The 23,392-nt window shown below is 41.1% G+C and overlaps 1 protein-coding gene across 7 annotated transcripts in view; it reads left to right on the top strand.

The window, feature by feature from the left end:
• The window catches only part of LOC123872766 (RING finger protein nhl-1), a 126,876-nt gene that overhangs the window by 89,724 nt on the left and 13,760 nt on the right, over window positions 1-23,392 (top strand). For 4 of the 7 annotated variants that reach the window (XM_045917278.1, XM_045917277.1, XM_045917276.1 and 1 more), the window contains 5 exons: window positions 8-1,441; window positions 1,649-2,888; window positions 2,988-3,160; window positions 5,130-5,270; window positions 22,894-23,034. In XM_045917278.1, coding sequence (XP_045773234.1) covers window positions 8-1,441; window positions 1,649-2,888; window positions 2,988-3,160; window positions 5,130-5,270; window positions 22,894-23,034 — 3,129 coding nt within the window. The remainder of the gene's footprint in view (window positions 1-7; window positions 1,442-1,648; window positions 2,889-2,987; window positions 3,161-5,129; window positions 5,271-22,893; window positions 23,035-23,392) is intronic. The other 3 variants (XM_045917281.1, XM_045917282.1, XM_045917280.1) reach the window with 3 other exon arrangements.

Genomic DNA, 23,392 nt, shown 5'->3' with positions numbered 1-23,392 from the left:
TTTCCAGGTTAAATGTCCAGAATGTCGTGCAGAGCACCGAATTCCTTATCAGGGGGTGCAGGGCTTCCCTACAAATGTCACCCTACAAAGGTTTCTGGAGCTACACGCCAACATTGCTGGGGAACTTCCCGATCCCACAGCTGGGCAAGTCATGGAGAGATGCAATGTATGCTCAGAAAAGGCTTATTGCGCCCCATGTGCCCATTGCGACAAAAAAGTTTGTGAAGACTGCAAATCTGCTCATATGGAAGTTCTGCGAAGAGAAATCGCCCGCATCAATAATCAAATACGTCGTGGTGTAAATAGAATTCAAGATATTTTAGCTATAGTAGAACGAAATACAGCGAACCTCCAAACAAATTGTGGTGCAGTAGCTGGAGAAATAGATGAAATTCACAAGAGACTATCAAAGGCTCTGAAGGACCGAACAGACTTTCTACGCAATGAAGTCGACCGCTATCTAGCTACTGAACTTAGAAATTTAACACATTTGAAGGATAATTTAGAGTTAGAGTTAGGTAATATTCAAAGTAACAGTGATCTCGCTGATAAGTATATAAATGATGACGTTGAATGGGAGGACACGGAACTGGTTGACACCAAAGAAATTTTCCTAAAAACAGTCGAGTTCCTCAGAAACTTTGATTATGAGGCTGGTGATTATAACCGTAGGATAAGATTTATAATGACTCATGATCCTAATCAACTTGTCATGCATGTGGCTAGTTATGGAGAGTTGAATATTACTCAGCCAAATGCTTATTCATTGGGCATTCAACAAACCCAAGGCCTGACGAGATCAAAGAGTGATCATCGTTTAGCTACGCAATTCCGTCAACAAGAGGAAGCGAAAGGGTGGATGGAAAATGAAGAACCAATTTTAGGTGGTCGCAAGTTTGGTGAACGCCGCCCACCTCCACCAGAAAAGCATACCAGAGATTATGGTACAGATGACTACAGTGGCTATGAATCTGAGCATAGACCCTCTCGGAGATTCCGTTCGCGTTTTGTTAAAAGTCATCAACAAGATAATGACTCTGACACTGAAGTAACAACCCGTGCTACGAAATCCGAAGTAAAGGAAAAGGAAAAAGAAAAGGTCACCGATACTGAAGATGCCACTCGTGGTCCTCTTAGTGGAATATTCCGACTAAGTGACTGCCCCAGAGTTATGCAAAGAATATTTGACGTAGATAGTGGTAAAAAAAAGGAGAAGAAGGAACCACCACCACCGCCAAAGCCGGTTCAACCAGCGCCTCAACCTCAAAAACAACGTCCTCCGCCGCCAGTGAGACAACAAAGTGAGGATGACGAAATCACGCGCCTAAAACGACAAAACAAAGGAGCGGCTTCATCTACAGAACCAGATCGTGTGCCGCCGCGACCAGTAGAGGAAGAAAGAACTACGACTAGTCGCAAACCCCCGACACCAGCTCGTGAGGTGAGTTGGGAAGATGAATAAAAGTGACGACAACAAAACGAAGTACAATTTAGAAAATTAATCATCGATACTAACATGGACAACGCAATAACTTACTAGGGCATTCCATAATTACACTCCACGTTAATCATACTCACACAAACACAACACTACGAAAATTGTAACTCTACGCGTTAACAACTCAATTGGTGCAATACCGAATTTCAGTATATTTCTCAGGCCTCCAGCGACGGTGAATCCGATGATGAATCTGTTGGATCCCTGCAAAGAAATCAGCGGAAGAATACCGCGCCTGCACCCAAACCGACCGTCACTAGAAGGCCGTCTGCGTCCGATACGCCTGCTGCCCACCGGCCGGCAGCCCGAGCAGCTAGCACTGAATCTAGCGCCTCTACAGAAAGTTCCGGCTCGGCGGTCAAACACACAGGTGCCATTCTGAGTATCGCAGAGTTGAAAGCAAAGTACAGCCCTGATGAAGCGAAACCAAAACCGAGATCTCGTTTTCTGTCCGCAGGCAATGAAAGACCAACACCGACGACAGCCAATGGAACAGCTGGCGGCGCACAACGGGTACAGAGTCGGTTCGTTGGGTCTCAGCGACCGACGCCCGCCCCGGCGCCCGCCGAGCCGGCACACGAGGACTCCGATACGAGTTCTGAGGAAGAAACTGACTCCTCAGAGGAGAGCGAAGAGGAGCCTGTCACGCAAAGGAAGCCCGACAGTCAAACGATGGCGCGAACCGACATAGGTCCTCTCCTAGCGAGAAGTAGCAATGCTCGAAGTGACGCACAAGATAATAAAACCAAAGACGCGCCTGCCCCATCACGATACCGAACTCGGCAGCCATCACAACCCGAAGAAGAACCTGCTCCTCGATACGGCGCTAGTGGCTCTTCGTACAGCAGTCGCTACGGTAGCAAACCAAAAGACGAAGAGCTAACATCTTCATTAGATGACGATACCAAATACCCAACCGCCCGATCGAGGTACCTCGCCTTGAAAGAAAGGCGCAATCGTCTCGCACGTAGTAAGAGTAGCCATACGGGTTTTGGTGGAGGTGATGACGACGACGATGAGCCCGTGTCTCCGACCACCGCGTCACCATCAGCATACCTCGCGGCTCGATACGGCTCCGGCACGGGTGGCTCGGAGTTGTCTCGCAGCCGATCTTCCCACGCGCTCAAATCGAGAGAGAGTTCCCCCGAACGCCCGGTTGCCGGCGAGAAGGACGGAGCAGCCTTGAGTTCCTGGGCGAGATACTTGAAGAGCAAGTACGGCTCGCGAGGGAAAGAGCGCGATCCGAGCAGTACGTCTTCGAGCAACGCCCGTCGCTTGTCTCTCGGGCTGCCTTTGCGCTCGGCCAACGAGCTTGCCAGTTCTGATGACGATTCAAAAAACGCGGCAGGCTCCCCCATCTCCCCTACGGCGGCTACAGCAGCGGTAGCAGGTTAGAATGATGAGTGGCGTGTACATAGGTTTGCGGCTTCTGATGAGTTGGGTTGTCGACTAATCTTGGACAGGTTTTAATCTAGTTTATTTGGTACAGGTTTCGCAGCAGCAGGTTCCTCCCCTAGGAGCCAGTACTTGCAGAAACGCCGTTTACAATTCAGTGTGGGGAGTCGGGGGAGCGAACCGGGTTGTTTTACATGGCCTCGTGGCATCGCTGTAGGACCTGACAATATAATGGTCGTGGCTGATTCATCTAACCATCGAGTACAAGTAAGTAAATTGCAAAATGCTTAAAAAAATAGTAACCTCATAACATAAACGTCACCTTGTGGCCTAAAATCGTAAAACATACCTGGAAACTGTCTCTGATATACCTGAGGTACCTCAAAAACCACAAAAAAATCGGTTCTGCAGTTTTCGAATAAAATGACCCAACCAAATGAATAAAGTAGGTACTTATAAAAGAAGCCGGTTAGAAACAGGTTAGAAATCTTTTTTATTTCAATACATTCCATTTATTTTCAATGTATGCAATATAGAAAGCTCTTACGAAAGTCAATATACAAAGTTTCATGATATCAATTAGGAAATGAAAAACCACGACAAACTTATAACTTTTATAATATAACTTTTTATTAAGTAAGTATTATGAAAAAAGGAAAGATGAAAAATTCCTTATTTACATCCCTTTACATGGCCTTAAAAGTAAAGTACGGTAACAACGGCGTTAGTAACAAAACTGTGTTGCAGTAATTGTTACCGCCCACCTTTATACATCGTGTTACTAAAGATAAAATGCACGAATAACATATAATATTATTTCTTATATTTATTATATTATTTACACTCACACCGCGTGATTCAATATAAAATTTCGGTGCAATGATGTGAAATCGCGAACGTATATCAAGGGAATTTAATCCAGGCCAACAACGCCACTGAAGTTTGTAAAGTTCAGCAAATATTATGGCAACGTACTCGTATGTGGAATATAAGTAAATCTACATATTTGAAAAGTTTATTGGAATGTGATATTTCCACAACTGTTGGGTATGGATCAGGCGTAATATTTTTGAAATTCAATAACAGATTTCATTTTATAGATTCTTTAGGCGCCACCTTGAAGGTTTGACCAATCCCAAAATGGACTTTTTAACCCCCGACCCAAAAAGAGGGGTGTTATAAGTTTGACGTGTGTATCTGTGTATCTGTGTGTCTGTGTATCTGCGTATCTGTGTATCTGTGTATCTGTGTATCTGTCTGTGGCATCGTAGCGCCTAAACGAATGAACCGATTTTAATTTACTTTTTTTTGTTTGAAAGGTGGCTTGATCGAGAGTGTTCTTAGCTATAATCCAAAAAAATTGGTTCAGCCGTTTAAAAGTTATCAGCTATTTTCTAGTTTTCTTGTAGAAAAGAAGCTTAGATAACCCTTAGGTTCATAATATTCAAGTGTCAATTGACAAATGTCAAGCTGTCAAGATGGACGTTGCCTAGATATACATAATTATTTATTTGAAAATGATTTGTCGGGGGTGTTGAAAATTTTTAATTTACACTTGTTGATTGGTAAAATCGTCAAGGTCGCGTCATCGACATGCCAAAACGAATAGCACCTAATAGTGCTCGGAGCACTCTTGTATCTATACTACTAATAAATAAAATTGGAGTGTCTGTCTGTAATTTCGAAATAACTAACGCATATTAAGGTTATATGGTTATTTGAACGATACTATAACTGAATCACACGTTTTTAAAATTTCTGTCTGTCTGTCTGTCTGTCTGTTTGAAAAGGCTAATCTTGGGATCGGCTGAACTGATTTTGACGGGATTTTCGCAGACAAGTAGAGAATTGACCAGGGAGTAACATAGGCTACTTTTTTAACCGACTTTCAAAAAGGGAGTTGTGTTTTTCTACCTATGTACACCGAAATCTCCGAGATTTCTGAACCGATTTGCGTCATTTCTTTTTTAATTGATAGAGGAACTTTGCGACATTGTTTCATAAAAAATTTGGAGTCCAACTCCTCAATCCTGATGCTGCAGGGGATCTCAATCCACGCGGGCGAAGCTGCGGGCATCAGCTAGTATACTAATATAATATTATGTTTGGTAGTAAATTAAATTAATTATTAATCCTTTTAATTTTTATTTAATAAAAAGTACATAATCTGACATACTTGCCCGGTTTTTTGAATATGCTATTATGAGTACAAGTTTGTTCCTCTTTTGTTGTCCAGGTGTTTGACTCGAATGGTATATTCGTGAAGGAGTTCGGTCAGTACGGCAGCGGAGAGGGCGAGTTCGACTGTCTCGCCGGAGTCGCCGTCAACCGCATAGGACAGTACATCATTGCTGATCGGTACAACCATCGGATACAAGTAAGTATACTTTCATCATCTCTGCCTATTTGTTTTTTTTTTTTTTTAATTATATAGACTAGCGCTTGGCTGCAATCAGACCTGCTAGCAAGTGATGATGCAGCCTAAGATGGAGCGCGCTTGCCTAGAAGTTGCCTATTCACTCTTGACTTGAAAGTTGTGACGGGGTAGGCCGTCACAGGAGTAGGTAATTAAAAGTCCCGAGTGTGGGTCGATCCTGCCTTTAATCGTCTTTACCACCGCACGCACCCTGCAGATGAGTTAGGACAACGAGACTGGCCTGCTCCAGGAGGAAGTCCGTGGCCTTCTGGGGTTCCGTCAGGCAGGTTAACGACGTGCTCCAGAGGCAGCTCCTCGGCGTTTGAGCGTTGCACCAGGTAAAAGGACGGCCGTTGAGTTCAGTGCCTATGCAGCGGACCTGGAACCCCAGAGTGGGTAGTGTCAGGAGAGGCCAAGTTACTCGTCCGCCATGGTTGTCCACGGTCCAGCGACCGCAAACAACACTACAGCGCACACAAAACAGTTTGGTTTACAGTTTAGGTTATTGGAACTCACCCCAGCGGGTCCTGAAGGAGCACTCTAGCACACTTAGTCACAAAGGTTAGGGCGTGTGGTGCGTTTAACAGTTTTCTTAGTGTAACGAGAGAACAACCGCCCGCGCAGCGTCCCGGTGGTGAGTGTCCGCGAGCGCCGTCCGGCCGCGACGCGGCCCGTGTGCAAAACCAGTTTCTAGTAGGTAGGGTTCGGTAGCCGCCCGCGCACTGCAGTTCAAAGCATGGAAAACCCAACCGGCGCGAACGAAGCTCGCGGGTTCCGCGTTAATTATTTATTTAGTCTTAAGGTAACACGTTACAACGTTACAAAGTACCCATATTATAGGTGGAAGGGAAAACTGACGCCGGAAGGGCGTTCCATATCCTAGCGGTTCGAATTAGGAAAGAGGAAGCAAATCGTTTCGTACGTATTCGAGGAATTTCGACTACGAACGGATGCAGACCTTGACGATGCCTGGCAGTACGATGGTAGAAAGGTGAAGGAGGAACCAGGTCAAAGAGTTCTTGTGCACACTCTCCGAAATATATCCTGTAGATTAATTCAATCAATCAACCTGTTTGCGTCCACTGCTGGACATAGGCCTTCTCGAGAGCGCGCCACCACACACGATCTTCTGCCTTCCACGTCCACCCACTTCCTGCTATCCTCTTAAGGTCGTCAGTCCAGTGGGTCGGAGGTCGTCCCACACTGCGCTTGCTGATACGTGGTCTCCATTCCAGAACACGTCTGTCCCAGCGGCCATCAGTTCTGCGGCAGACGTGGCCTGCCCACTGCCACTTCAGCTGACTAATTCGTTGACCTATGTCCGTCACTCTGGTTCTCCTACGAATTTTCTCATTAGGAATTTTATCTCTCAGAGAAATCTCCAACATAGCCCGCTGAGCGACTTTGAACTTGTGGACAAGGCCAATTTGAATTAAATAACTAAATACAGGTCAAACACATAACCCTCTTTGGGCTTCGCCGCAGTCGGGTAAAAACCGGCTGGACTCACGGGATCAGTCGAAGAAGTAACAAACTTTATTTTAAGTTACTTAACTATTAAATAAATTACTATTACTAATATATTAACTTCAGCTTCTGATATTTTTCCTTCAACGACGAGAAAATTTATCATCGCCAATAGTTTCTTAGGGCCCCGATCGACTATCGAGCCATAAGCTCGCAGTAATTTTTTTTAAAGAATAGTAGCCAAGGTTATTATGATGAGTAATATTCCCCTTTCCTCTCCAATTGTGCTAGGAGTAGGCACGATAATAGTGCAACGGGTGGGGCTTGAACCGGCGTCCTTTCGGATATCAGTTTGCTCCTCTAACTGTTGAGCTAAGGTTAGATTAGTTAGACAGTTTACAAATTTTAAAATGGCTAGGCTCGTCTTCTTTGCTTTTTTAGGGTCGCGTACCCTAAGGATGTCAATGGGACCCTATTTAAGTCTCCGCTGTCCGTCCTTCCGTCCATCTGTCCGTTATTTTGTCAACAGGCTATATCTCGTGAAACCTAATAGGTAGAGAGTTGCCACAGAACCATATTTCTATTGAAGCTTTAAAAACAATTAATGATAAAAATTTCAAAATGGCTGCCATAAAAATAAAAAAATAGAAAAGTGATATTTCTTGAACGATTGTACGGAACTCTTACTGTGCGAGTCCCACTCGTATTTGACCGATTCTTCACAGTGCCACGCTGTGATTTTGCACAGCATAGCCTCGCTAGATGGTTCATAACTACGGTCTTCTTTCACTGAAAGGAACCTTAACTTTAGGAAAACCACGGTAAAGCTCGCTCATCTATCAGACACTTTATGTAGCTTGGCATTGTACATCATCCCAACGTTACGTCGAAGCTCTCAAGTCCAATCTAAAATTGAAAGATTACGCCGTTAGTTCACAAAGCATTCTCTACTCCTATCTGACCGCCACAACACAATTCAATATTTCACGTATGGACCATCAGTTTCGTTCATTTTAAATCTGTATCCCTGACGTTACAAATGCACCACGGTCCGCGATTCTCATGATAAATGTTTTGTTATACCCGTAGCATGCACACAGACTAAAGAAAAAAACGATAGACCACTAGAGCCTGACAGAAAGCTGAATGGAGTATAGATCGACTTAGGCTGTGTTAGCTGCCTACAAGTTTTATCCAGCCAGACTAGAACCAAATAAAAACGATTAGCCAATTATTTTATAGGCTAAATTATTTGATAATATTATGATTTATAATAGTGGAAGAGTGTAAATTATTTGCAATAATTGCATTACATGTGTCAAAATACATAGTTAAGTTTCTAGCATCAAATAAGTAAAAGGAAAGGTAAACTTAGTCTTTGACTGTTATTGAGGAAGGAGATTTAATTATTATTTTAGTTACGATGAAATTTAGGGGTATATATTTGCATATGTTTTTATTCCGAACAGCATTCCGAACCAGTGGTAGATTATTTTGACGATTCGAAAGCACTTGTAAAAGTTTACTTGAATAAAAATGATTTGATTTGATTTGATTTATCGATTACAAGCTACCCCTTGACTGCGATCTCACCTGACGGTAAGTGCTGATGCACTCTAAGATGGAAATGGGCTAACTTGGAAAACATTAAAACCAAAGGTTTATGTAACAAGATTTACCTACTTACACTTTCTTTTGACTTTCTGAAGCTATTTTACTATTTGGCAGCATTTTATCACGCAAGTGTATCAGGGCTTTTTCAAATGCGTTTCATTTATTGACCACCTCGTTCTGTCTATATTTTCCTTTAGTTTCGGACTCGTAACAGTAATGTTATATGATCATAACAAATGGCATGTATTACAGCTCATTGCATATTCCACACAAACAGCTTGTTTCATTTTGTTTCCGTGAAATGCATAAATGCAATCTTTTTTCCATCGATTTATCTTTGGCTAGCTGCACTTTCAGCGCCTTTTTATACGAATTTGACCCGTGCGAACATACACGGCCACGCACGAACAATGCCGGTCTTCCAAGTATGATAAAACGCGCAGACTGGGTAAGTAAGTACGATTAAATTGCATCCAGTATGTGCGCTCCTATAGTAACTACACACAACACAGTACACTAACACATCTATACGCAGGAGCGATACGGACGTGTTGTGTAAAGTGAATTTGTGCGGCTATGTAGTTATATTATGTTTTGACATTATTTGCGAGATTATGAGTAATAATGGAAGAAAAACTGACGGTAAATGAATTTTTGACGTTTATCCAAAACAAGATAGATTTAATTGACGAGTTGAGCATTATACAAATCTGTACCACGAACTTTACGGCTGAAGAAATTGAGACAGGAAAAGCGGAGTTGTTTAATGCCTTGGCGTCCGAAGGTGTGAAGTTTATTCAGAGAAAAGGTGAAGACAAAAGTAAGAAAAATATTAAAGATGTAATAAAGGCGTTTAAAGAAACTGAACCCTCGCGACAGCCTACATATGTCGCTAAGAATCTAAATAAATTACTGCCGGTGTCTTTTGACCATGTCGACGTTACGCGCTTGCTTAAAGACATTGTTTTTCTGAAAAACGAGCTACAGTCCTTGCGTATTGACTCGGTCACAAAATCCGAGATGTTTTTATGGCAAACGAAAATTAGTACCGACATTTCTAATTTAAAAACTCTATCGAGTATTGACCGCCAAAATGAATTACAAAAGGAGGGGCATAAGGCCGAAAGTTGTACGAAAAAGAGTAAGAAGTCCGGGCGACGCCATCCGAGCGACGACGGTAGCAGTGAACGGCTGATCAGCCCGCGCGAAACAGAGAGGGCTAGCTCGGTCGAGACCATAGTGGACACAGCGACCGCGCCGTCATACCGTGATATAGTTGTATGCCCGAGTATGTCTTCTGAAACGCAGACAAATATGAACCGAAAGCCGATGGCAGTAAGGAGTTCTATCAATCGGCATGAAAATACAGAGTTTACTTTGGTGGAAACAAAAAGGCGTAAGCTCCGTAATAATAATTTGCGTGGCTCGGCTCAACGTACAAGTTGCACTATTCAAGTTGCCGACATACCTATTTCGATCTATGTATCAAGGTTATCGAAAAATACGACCAATGACGATATGAGAAGTTACATTAGAGAAATGGGACACGAATGCATTGATGTACAACTTTTGAAGCAGAAATATGAGACATCCTTCAATTCTTTCAAAATTTCAATTTCTCGTTCAAAATTAGACTTATTTCTTAAGAGTGACTTCTGGCCTGAAGGTGTGAAATTTCGAGTGTATCGCGAGCGATCTGCAGTTGCTAAAAACGCTACAAATAATACATAATATGAATAGTACTTCTATGCAAAATATGACTATGTTATCTTTTAATTGCAAATCTATTAAAAGATCGATTCAGTGTGTCCGTGACTTATGTAATAAAGCTGACATTGTAGCACTACAGGAAACGTGGCTATTACCCCATGATTTAGACTTAGTGCAAAGCATTCATTCAGACTTTGGGTGCGCTGCTACCTCCTCAGTGGATTTGTCAGCCGGAGTATTGCGTGGGCGGCCTTACGGTGGTTTAGCGCTTATGTGGAAAAAGGCTCGCTTCAATAATGTGTCGATTATAAACTGCTCAAACGACAGAATTATGGCTATTCGTGTTAATTTGGGGTTGCGATCCTTCCTAATATTTAATGTTTACATGCCGACAGACGAAATTGAAAATCTTCCAGATTTTACTAATTGTCTAGCACGAATAAGTGCGATTGTCGAGGAGAGTGATGTAGCATCGGTTTATATTTTGGGGGATTTTAACGCTCATCCGAGTGCCCGTTTCGGTAACGAGCTGATGCAATTTTGTGATGAACAGGAGTGGATATGGGCCGATATAACTAAGCTTGGTCCCAATTCTGACACGTTTACATTTATTAGTGAATCGCACGGCAGTCGTCGTTGGTTGGATCATTGTCTCACTACCGAAGCCGCGTGGAAATCCGTACTAAGCGTGGACGTTATGTACGACATCTCATGGTCCGATCATTTTCCACTACGTGTAGTATGTAATATTGAAGCGACCGAGTGTCTTACACTCGACGACGGTATCTTTGCCGGAACGGGCATTCGGTGGGGTAACAGAGACGCATCTCAAATTGATTCGTACTATAATTACTGTGAGAATAGACTCGTTAAGATTTGTGAACAGATAATATGTAAGAACTGTGATAACAATAGATGTAACAATTTAGATAGTCACCATTTATTTATTAATAATTTATATAATGATATTGTCAGCATTATGCAGTCAGGTGCTAAACGCTCATCAAAGCGATGTCAGTATAATAATATTAAGCACAAACAGGTCACGGGTTGGAATTTTCATGTTCAGGAAAGCCATAGTAAGTATAAATTGTACTTTGAATCATGGGTGTTGGCGGGTAAGCCATCTACTGGTATAGTATATGATAATTTGACAAAATCTCGTAAAATTTTTAAAAATAAGTTACGTTGGTGTCAAAGGAATGAAGAAATCATTAAATTAGATATTCTAGCCATGCACCGTAAACAGAAAAATTTTGTAAAGTTTTGGAAACAAACTAAGGCATTTAATCATAAACCAAGCAAACCAGTATCAGTGGATGGCTTACAGTGCCACGTACAGATAGCTAATATGTTCGCGGAACGGTTTAAAATTCAACCGCTACAAGCGGATCCGATGTTAAAAGGTAACAATTATGTCAATGCATTACCCAACTTAGATAAGGTTAAAATACAATTTACAACTGACGAAATAACAAAAGTTGTGGACCAAATGAAAAGAGGGAAAAGTCCTGGATATGATGAACTAAGCATTGAGCATATTTTATATGGGGGTTTTTTGCTACACGAGAAACTATGTGGTCTATATAACTTGTGTATAAGATATTCGTATCTTCCCCATAATTTAATGAAAACAATAGTTGTCCCGATTGTAAAAAATAAAACTGGGGACTTGGGATCGCCTGCTAACTATCGTCCTATTTCCCTGGGCACAGTAATAGGTAAAATTTTTGAACGTCTTGTGCAACCTGAACTGCTTAGGAATGTAGTCATCGATGACGCACAGTTTGGTTTCCAACCTGGTCTCTCGACAGACTCAGCTATAGTTGGTCTGAAGCACACTATACAGTATTATACTAGGCGTGATACATCTGTATATGCGTGTTTTCTCGATCTGAGCCGGGCTTTCGATCTAGTCAATTATGATATTCTCTGGGAGAAATTGAACCGGTCTCAGGTCCCAAATGAAATTGTGGGTCTGTTGAGGTACTGGTACGGAAACCAAACAAATATTGTGAAATGGGGCGAAGCGACTTCTAATTCATATAAATTAGACTGCGGTGTTCGTCAAGGTGGGATTACTTCTCCGGATCTTTTTAACATTTATGTAAATAACCTGATAGAGGAGCTGAGAGACACCAAGATCGGATGCCACATCAATGGAGTATGTGTAAATAGTTTGAGTTATGCGGATGATATGGTGATTCTTAGCCCTTCTATCAAAGGCCTCAGAAAGTTGCTCTCGGTTTGTGAGCATTATGCTAATGCTCATGGGCTGAAATATAATGTTAACAAAACTGAGATGCTCGTATTCAAGGCAGGTAAAGGTCCGGAAAGAATCCCAGAAATTATTTTAAATGGTAAAGCTGTTCGGGTTGTGCAGACGTTCAAATATCTCGGGCATATCCTGACAGAGCATCTAAAAGATGACAGTGATATTGAGAGAGAAAGGAGGGCACTCTCGATCCGTTCCAATATGCTGGCGCGTAGATTTGGCAAATGCAGCAAGGAAGTTAAAATAACCTTATTTAACGCCTACTGCCAATGCTTTTATACGTGCCAGCTATGGACTAACTTTCTTAAAAAGTCGTTCACTGCAATACGAGTACAATATAACGACGCATTCCGAATACTCATGGGTTTGCCGAGGTATTGCAGTGCTTCTACTATGTTTGCCGAAGCGAGAGTGCCCGACTTCTATTGTATTGTTAGAGCTCGTGTGGCATCCTTTTGGGAAAGACTTCGGAGCTCTAACAATTCAATACTCAAGGTTGTTTGTGAAGGGATGCCCAGCCCTATTTTTAACCCCCGACCAAAAACAGGGGTGTTATAAGTTTGACGTGTGTATCTGTGTATCTGTGTGTCTGTGTATCTGTGTATCTGTGTATCTGTGTATCTGTGTATCTGTGTATCTGTGTATCTGTGTATCTGTCTGTGGCATCGTAGCGCCTAAACGAATGAACCGATTTTAATTTAGTTTTTTTTGTTTGAAAGGTGGCTTGATCGAGAGTGTTCTTAGCTATAATCTAAAAAAATTGGTTCAGCCGTTTAAGAGTTATCAGCTCTTTTCTAGTTTTCTTGTAGAAAAGAAGGTTAGATAACCGTTAGGTTCTTAATATTATGTCAATAGACAAATGTCAAGCTGTCAAGATGGACGTTGCCTAAATACATAATTATTTATTTGAAAATGATGTTTTGGAAAACTCAAATACTTTAGATCGTCGGGGGTGTTATAAATTTTTAATTTACACTTGTTAATTATTGGTTGTCTGTACACCAGGATAAGAACAGAAAATAATACCTGTGACCTGTGACATCTGAAATGAGTTTTTTTTAACCATTTCAGTTAGTCTTAAGTTAACCTAATGTATTATGTGAATGCTTTTAATGTAACGTATATTCTGTGTAACTTTTATTTATAGGTATATGGGTTTTTTTATGCCTGACAATAAAAACTATTATTATTATTATTATTATAGTACCTTCTTGGAAAGTCGGGATTGTTCGTACGTGATCGTACGAGTCTAATTCAAAAAAGAACCTTATCCTAAGTATCCTCATCATAATACGTTTAAAATAGTACGCGACAAGTCGAGATGGCAATCGAGGTGAGGATGCCCCGCACAGCCACATAGCCCCCGCGCTAACCCGGTGCTGGCGAGCGCGGGTGGCGTGCGTGTATGCGAGGCCTCCTCTTGTCTCATACTCCGATTGCCATCTCGACATGTCGCGAACTTTACATCATTATCAAGATACCTTACTATAATAATGCGAAAGTGTAATTATTTATTGGTTTATCCTTCAATCATTCAGCAAAGAAACAAATAATCGACGTGATTTTTTTCATTGCTATAGTTAAAGACCTCTACAGTGACATATGGTATTTTTAATCCTGGGAAAATAAACGGTTCCTGCTGGATAGCAAGCTATTTTTCACGGCTTTGTCCGTCCGTCATGCAGCAACAAATCAAAGGCTTTAGATAGGTACGTGATTTTTCGCGGGACTGTAGGTAAAGACCAGAAAAGTAACAGATTGCCTACTTTTTATTCTGGAAAACAATTAATTGACAATTCTATAATTATACACTTAAATCAAAATTTAAATTTAAGAAAAAAAAATTAAAACCAAAACAAATTAAATTTGGACTGGACGGATTTGGCTGTGGAATGAAAATAGCTTATAGCCTGGCTTAACACATAGGCTACATTTATCCCGGAAAATAAAAGACCTCCATCCACGTGAACGATATACGGGATGTATACGGGTAACTCCTAGTATGTTAATAAAACTTTTGTGGATAGGTATTTCTGGCAAATCGATTTTCTTAGCCGAAGTAGCCGAATCAACACATTTTCGTTAACCCAACCGTCACACGCGCTATCACGAAATAGTGTCACGTAGAAAACTTCGTTAGCGCGATTCAGGTTAATTAGTCTACTTGTAAACAAGCGCTATCAATCGGGAATGTCAATTAATTTCAATTAGCGAACCGAATATAAAGTGCCTTAGGGAATAATTAGATTCGAATTTCTCCGGCTCGTGTAGTTACCTTTCAAGTTAAAGTTAACAGGGCTCTCTCCGTCACTCGTTTCATACAATCGTAGTTCCAGTTTCATTTGAATATTAAGCAACCAAAGTCCATGAAATTTTGCAGACGTATTCTAGAAACTAATATCTATGTCTGTGGTTTTCCAGATTTCTGTTATTATATTCGGTTTTAAAGTTACGCGGTCCTAAAAATTTTCATACAAATCTTTGAGCCCCTGTAATTTTAAAACTACATATTTTTAGAAAAATCTAAAACACCACATACACATTACACAGATATTAGTTTCTAGAATATGTCTGCAAAATTTCATGGACTTTGGTTGCTTAATATTCAAATGAAATTGGAACTACGATTGTATGAAACGAGTGACGGAGAGAGCCCTGTTAACTGCGCTTTGATCTATCATTTGACGGGATAGCGTCGTTATTTGACATCTCCTTACATGATCACACTAATATTCGGACGGGTTTGGCTGAAATTTAGAATGGAAATAGACTATACCCTGGATTAACACATAAGCTACTTTTTATCCCGGAAAATAAAAGAGTTCCCATGGGAATTCGAAAAACATAAATCCACGCGAACGAAGTCGCGGGCAACATCTAGTTTTACATATGCACGTTACTTCAACTGTGTCACCTTTAAATCAAACGCGTCGCATCGAATTGAGTGGAATCCTACCGTACACATACTGCAGGAGCCGAACGCATACGCCTGGTGAAGAAAACGCGCTGGAATGCGAGCGCATGCCGTCGGATGCCACAGCATGCTTCCGTATTTTTTGATTAGTTCATATTCATATTCATTTATTATGCATTCCAATATTATTTAGCACTAGCCAATGCCCGCGACTTCGCCCGCGTGATTTTAGGTTTTTTGAATTCCCATGGGAACTCTTTGATTTTCCGGGATAAAAAGTAGCCTATGTGCTAATCCAGGATATTATCTATCTCCATTCCAAATTTCAGCCAAATCCGTACAGTAGTTTTTACGTGAAGGAGTAACAAACATACACACACACACACACACACACACATACAAACTTTCGCCTTTATAATATTAATAATAATAATAATAATTAGTGTGATGATGCGGCTAGATGGTGCTGCGACCTAATCAGGTATCTATCTATTCCTACCGTGTGGACCGCATCCGTTGGTGTCCAACTGCAGCCGAAAGCATGCGACCGCTTGAGCCTACCTACTTTTAGTTTTCAACTTTATCTTGTTCAAAGCTTTTTTTAATCCAAATGTATACATATTTTTGGCAATAGCACAGTCTAAATAAATCTAAGCCCGTTTTCATCACGCCCGCCAATTATTTCCCAAAGCCCACTAGAATAACTAGAGTGATCGTGTTTCGGATTTATTCCCAACGGCACTTTGTATTCGGATCGCTAATTGAAATTAATTGACAGTCCTCGATTGATGGCTTAGTTTACAAGTTGATTTATTAAAATAGATAAACAACTACCAACCTGAAAGTTAAGAGCAACACACACCTGCATGAGTGAACTGGAGCTAAGGCGCCAGATCTTTTTAAATAACTCAAATCTATTTTAGCGTTTAAACTGCGGCCATAGTGGCCTATAGCTTAGTACAATCGATAATAAAATATGCATTAAAATCGTTTATAATAATGGCTCACATAACGCGCATCAGCTGGTGTTTATTCCTCATCATTATTATAGCTAATACAGCCAAATCCAATATTTGTGGGCTATTTAAATATCGGATATCAATTAAGTAACAAATATTTGATCTGGTGGTAATAAGTTAAAAGTTATAAAACAGTTTTATTCGGAAATTTCATAATAATATGTTTTAAATGTTATAGTTAGTAGCTCTAGGCTGGTTCTTGTCTTTGTTTAATGGGCAAGCGACGGGTCTGTCCGCGAAATCGACTAATGTGTGAGTTACAGTCGATACTAGAGCTAATTTCTTAAACTGGACCCTTTTAAGTAAAGATTTTTATATAAATAGGTGGGGATTATACTGTTATTGTCGCAAATAGAATGTGTTCGTGTGCACCAGACGTTAAAAACTGAAATAGTCTGTGCCGAATGACAAATGTCACGTCTGACGTTTTTTTACTTGACTTTTATATATTCGAAGAAAGGATTTGTTAATTTTGCATCAATCAAACAATGTAATTTTTGATATTGAAATAAATGTGCAATGCAATGTGAATTTTGGACTATAATAACAATAATGAATTAATTTTGCATCAATCAAACAAATTATTGGTCAGCTTCGAACCAAATAACCAGCGGGGACAAGACTTGTGGCGCGACTTCGCATCACAGCAAAGCGACTCGGTGAGACGTGCCAGCCAAGACATCCCATCTAAATCCTTATCCTATATTCCTAATTCCTGTGTTAACACAGTGTTCAACAATCTAACGCTATTTATCTACGCGCTACAACATTTACATGTAAGTACTTTGCTGTGACTTTACTTCTCTTTTACAAACTACAAAATGTCTAAAACTGATCTTACTTTGCCTAAATCTCCATTGTTAGACCCATCTGCGCAATTAATAAAAGAGTTAATCAAACAAAGGGGGGTTTTAAAGGGCAGATTAACTAAATTATCTGCATATGTAAGTTCCTTTGAAAATCAGGTTTTAGACCGCAGTAAGCGGGCAGAATTAAATTTAAGAATACAAGGTGCATCTAACTTGTTGTCTGAATTCAATCAAGTTCAAATGAAGTTGGATGGACTCCTTCCAGACTCAGAGGATGATGAGCAGCTTGAAGAGAGGGAATGCTTTGAAAACAAATATTATGCTATCATAGCTCAATCCGAGTGCATCTTAGGCACTGAGTCCGTGCCATCTACTGTGAGAAATGAGTGTAGGGACAATCATGATGCGTATCAGGCGGTAAAGCTGCCGACTATCAACTTACCTTCCTTTGATGGTTCGTACGAACAGTGGCTCGAGTTTAAGAATACTTATGTGTCTCTCGTTCATGTGTCAAATACTATAAGTATTATTCAAAAATTTCACTATCTTAAGTCTGCACTTAAGGGCCCTGCCGCACTAGTTATTAATTCAATTGAATTTACACCAGATAATTATTTTGTTGCCTGGGAATTACTTATGAATAGATATAATAATAGTAGGCTACTGATACATAATCATGTTAAAGCGTTGTTCACTATTCAACAAATATCGAAGGAGTCGCCTGTATTGTTGCGCAAACTAATTGATGTTGTGTTGAAGAACCTAAGATCCCTGAAGTTACTAGGCGAGCCCACAGAACATTGGGACACACTTATAATTTACATGGTTGTGTCAAAACTAGATGACTCAACGGAGCGAGCGTGGGAAAAACATAGGAGTGAGTTAGGATTAGGTGAACAACAGAAGGACGGCAAAGTGCTAGTACAGGTGACTCATTTGTTGGAGTTTTTAAAGGCAAGGGCTGACATGTTGGAAACACTACACGTGTCACATAGTAAAAATAATCAAGATTTTAATAAATTTACAAAAAATTCAAATAATAGTCCAGGCAATAGGGATACTTCGGGTAACAAGGTACGCTGCAATGTGTCCACGTCTAATTTGGACAAACAGTTTAAGAGATCATGCCCTTACTGTAAAGACATTCACAACCTATATTCATGCCAGACCTTTTTGGACTCCACCATAGACAATAAAATTAATTTTATTAAGAAAAATAAATTATGCGTGAATTGCCTCCGTGCCGGGCACGGACCGGACGTTTGTAGGTTCGGGCCCTGCCGGAAGTGCAACCTCAAACATAACACAATTATCCATCGCGAACGCAGCGCAACTGAAGGTCAAGTGGCACTACCACTAGCACCAGCTCAGAATGAATGCATCAGTGACTCCCCTCAATGCACATCGGTTCAGACCTACTCGTCACAGGTTATTAGTGGGACAGACGTCAAATGCGCGCAGGCGTCACTCACACAACCTGTATTGTTATCGACAGCGCTAGTCAGAGTAACAGATGATTCGGGAAAAACTATTATATGCCGCGTCATGCTTGATAGCGGGAGTCAGTGTTGCTTTATACGAAAGGCAATCTGCGACCAAATTAATACGCCATTAATACAGTCCACACGAAAAATACAAGGAATAGGAAATTCCGTCACACAATGTTTTCAATCGTGCAAAATTAACATTCGATCATTAAATGACGATTATTCTACCCATGTACAATGTTTGGTGTTACCGCAAATAACACCACCGGCGCCATCTATACCTATTAATTTCAACCAAATTAAAATTCCGCATCACATAACGCTAGCTGATCCCTCATACCTGGACGGTTTTGACATAGACATCTTAATAGGTGCTGATCACTTTTGGGACCTGTTAAGCGAAGGGAAAATTCCCCTTGCGAGTGGCCCTTTCTTACAAAATACAAAATTAGGTTGGGTCATTTCAGGACCGATAAATAACTTACCGGTTATTTCTAATACTATCCTTTGTAACTACACACAATTACAATCAATCGACTCCCAGTTACGCAAATTCTGGGAGCTCGAAGAAGTTTCCCGTGGCTTTCATGTGCAGTCTGAGGTGGAGCGCGCTTGCGAAGAAGACTTTGTCCTAAATACTAGGCGCGATCCTCAGGGACGATTTATTGTTAAAATACCATTCAGCGAGTCTCCCACCTTACTAGGTGACTCGTATACACAAGCATACAGGCGTTTAGTCGCTCTGGAAAAACGACTTTCTCGTTCAACGAATTGCGCGCAGCTATACAAGGCTTTTATTGACGAATATATTAGCCTGGGGCACATGGATCGTATACACGATTTTCCAACTCCACATTACTTCATGCCACACTTCTGTGTGTTTAACGAAAATAGTACCACAACCAAATTACGCGTCGTTTTCGATGCAAGCGCCAAATCCACCAGTGATAAATCCCTAAATGACTTACAAATGGTTGGCCCACCTATTCAAGGTGACTTATTTGCAATTTTACTGCGGTTTCGTGAAAATGCCTACATAGCTTGCGCCGATATAGAAAAAATGTACAGGCAGGTCTTAATAGATGTCAGTCAGCGTGACCTTCAACTTATCCTATGGCGTTCTAATCCTGCGGCTCCATTGGAAATTTATAGGCTGAACACGGTGACGTACGGGACGGCATCGGCACCTTTTCTTAGCGTTCGATGCTTACGGCAGTTGGCTATGGAATGCAATGATGTGGATGTAAAGCGAATTATTACACATGATTTCTATGTTGATGACATGATAACAGGGTCGGACGATAAAGATGAATTGTTAAAGTTATGCGAAAAGACAGCGAATGTTTTATCTACAGGATGTTTTCCACTTCGAAAGTGGGTCTTTAATTTCAAAAACGATTCTTTACCGTCGTCTCATACGCTCAAAGATTTGTCTTTAGGAGAACAAGGAATCGGATTGACTTATCCTCCTCAGTCGAAGACGCTGGGATTGAGCTGGATAAGCCAATCCGATCAACTTAACTATCAATCAAAAGTTCGATTACCTTCAACTAAAATTACTAAACGCCTGATTTTGTCTACGATTTCACAGATTTTTGACCCTTTAGGTCTATTAAGCCCTACTATCATGACCGTCAAAATTCTGTTACAAAAACTGTGGCTACTTAAAACTGACTGGGATACGCAATTGCCAGAAGAGGTAGCTGACGAATTTAAAAGGTTTCTTAGTAATTTAGACGTGCTTAGCTGTTTAAGAATACCGCGTCATACGTTTACTAAGCACCACATACGCGCGGAATTGCACATATTTACCGACGCCTCGCAAAAGGCATATGGGGCATGTGCATATATACGCACATTAACACAAAACGGCAGCGTATCGGTAAGGTTATCATGCGCAAAAGGAAAGGTAGCTCCTTTGAAACCTTTAACCGTTCCGAGGTTGGAATTGTGTGGTGCCGTAACAGGTGCTAAACTTTGCATTAAAATAATAGAATCATTGCGTTGTGAGTTTGATGACGTCACTCTGTGGACCGATTCGACCATTGTACTAGGGTGGCTACGTATGGCGCCCTATCAACTTAAAACTTACGTACAAAATAGAGTAGTTGAAGTGCAAGAGATGACGCGTAATTATGCGTGGTATCATGTAGCGACTCAGGATAACCCAGCAGATTTAGTATCGAGGGGTGTTGATCTCAAATCACTCGAAAAATCAAACCTGTGGTGGGAAGGCCCACAGTTTTTTCGTGATCCTAATTTCAAGCCGCGCGCGATTAAGACTCCTACGGCTAGTAAGGTTGCTGACCTACCGGAGGTTAAAGTTTTACACACCCAACATGTTAATCCTCAGGAAGGTCATTACATTGATCCTGTTATCGCGTTTTCCAGATTCTCCCAGTTCAGTCGCATTCAGCGCGCTATGGCGTATGTTAAGCGTTTCATACACAATGCGCAATCACCGAGCAATAAACTGTCCGGTGCGCTGAATGTGGATGAGCTGAGAGAAGCGGTAAATACTCTTGCTCGGTTATCGCAACAGGAATCATTTCCGGAATATAATACTTTGCGCAATAATAAACCATTAGCAAAACGGAGCCAGTTAATGAAGTTAAGCGTATTCATTGATGAAAATGATTTAATTAGAGTGGGCGGTCGTTTATACAATGCTTCTGAATTCAATTATAATAAGAAACACCCCATTCTTTTATCAGCAAAGCATCCTTTCACCTATTTGTTATTCCGATATGAACATTTACGGCAACTACATGCAGCTCCACAGTTGCTGCTATTTACCATTCGAGAGTCGTGGTGGCCTATCGGTGGTAGGAACCTCGCAAAAAAGGTTGTGCACGAGTGTATAATTTGCACACGGTTAAGCGGTAAAACTCTAACGCCAATAATGGGCAATCTCCCAGCCGAGCGTCTAGCTCCAAGTTTTCCATTTGCAGTTAGTGGAGTTGACTATTTTGGGCCAGTATTCGTACTGAATCGCAAAGGAAGAGGCGCTAAATTAATAAAGGCGTACGTTAGCCTGTTCGTTTGCTTTGCAACACGAGCTATTCATCTCGAGTTAGTCGGAGATTTATCGACTGATGCGTATCTGCTGGCGCTAAAGCGTTTCGTCTCGCGGCGTGGCAAGCCAGCCGAGATCTTCTCTGATAATGGAAGGAATTTTACAGGTCTAATGACAGAATTTTCAAAATTTTTAGCTAATTGCGCAGATGAGATTAAAGAATTCGCTATAAACAATAACATTAAGTTTAAGTTTATCCCTCCATATTCCCCGCATTTTGGAGGGCTGTGGGAAGCAGGGGTAAAGTCATGCAAGCACCATATTAGACGGGTTGTAGGCAATGCAAATTTTACATTTGAGGAGTTTAGCACGGTGTTGGCACAGGTAGAAGCCGTCCTTAACTCCCGTCCCCTATCTCCTATGTCGACTGATCCGAACGATTTCACCCCTCTCACACCCGCACACTTCTTGGTTGGCCGTCCGCTGACGTCGCCTGCCTGTGAAGACTACGAGCAAGTACCAGCGCATCGACTCACGCGCTATCAGCGAGTCGAGCAAGCCAGACAGCACTTCTGGAGCCGGTGGTCCAAAGAGTATGTCTCCGAGCTCCAAGTGAGAACAAAATGGAACAAGGCCGGTGACAGTTTAAAAGAAGACAAACTTGTGCTCATAAAGGAGGACAACAATCCCCCTCTGAAGTGGAGTATGGGCCGCATCGTCGCCATCTTTCCCGGAAAGGACGGAGTCTCTAGGGTAGCATCCATACACATGGCTAATGGCAACGTGGTACGGCGAGCATTCTCGAAGATCTGCCCCTTACCAGTGACGTGTGATCCGCATCCAACTGCTCCAACCACTCCAACCGGTAGCAAGTGATTAAGAACCTTTGAAAGTGATGCCTTCCAAGGCCGGGGGAGTGTTCGTGTGCACCAGACGTTAAAAACTGAAATAGTCTGTGCCGAATGACAAATGTCACGTCTGACGTTTTTTTACTTGACTTTTATATATTCGAAGAAAGGATTTGTTAATTTTGCATCAATCAAACAATGTAATTTTTGATATTGAAATAAATGTGCAATGCAATGTGAATTTTGGACTATAATAACAATAATGAATTAATTTTGCATCAATCAAACAGAATGCCATAAGCCTACTTTGTTGTATTAGTTTTCAAATTGTGAAAAACCAAATAAAATTTGAATTTCGCGGGCAGACCCGTCACATCCGCCTTAAGCCCTTGAATTGTGCATTAACTGAACGTCTTTTGTCCCAGGTGTTTGACCCCGCCGGGCGGTTCCTCAGAGCGTTCGGTAGTCAAGGCACTGGCGACGGCAAGTTCAACTACCCTTGGGGCATCACCACAGATGCCCTCGGATTCATATACGTGTGTGATAAGGAAAACCATAGAGTTCAGGTCAGTAATATCAGCATTATCAACGTACGAGTAAAAATTTACTCATGTATGTGCCTTCAATCCATAAAACGACACATTTTTCAATTGAATTTCGTCTGATATACCATTTTTTGGCAAAGTTATCCTTTAAAGCATGTAATAAAAAATGAAAAAAATTAGATCGAAGTTTATTTTTTCATACAAATCCTAATGCAATTAATAAAATATGATACTTGCAAATGTTTTTATTTCTTTGGATAATCGCCAGCATTTACCATTTTTTATTGGCATTACTGGAATGTATCCAATATTAATAATAATCTAAATAATCAGAATGTTTTAAATAATAGGTACTTAATATCACATTTTTTTTTGATCA

This window comes from Maniola jurtina, chromosome 15 (genome assembly GCF_905333055.1).
Source record: "Maniola jurtina chromosome 15, ilManJurt1.1, whole genome shotgun sequence".
Taxonomy (NCBI): Eukaryota; Metazoa; Arthropoda; class Insecta; order Lepidoptera; family Nymphalidae; genus Maniola; species Maniola jurtina.
The sequence above is the reverse complement of the archived record's forward strand: the minus strand, read 5'-3'. Positions and strand labels throughout refer to the sequence as shown.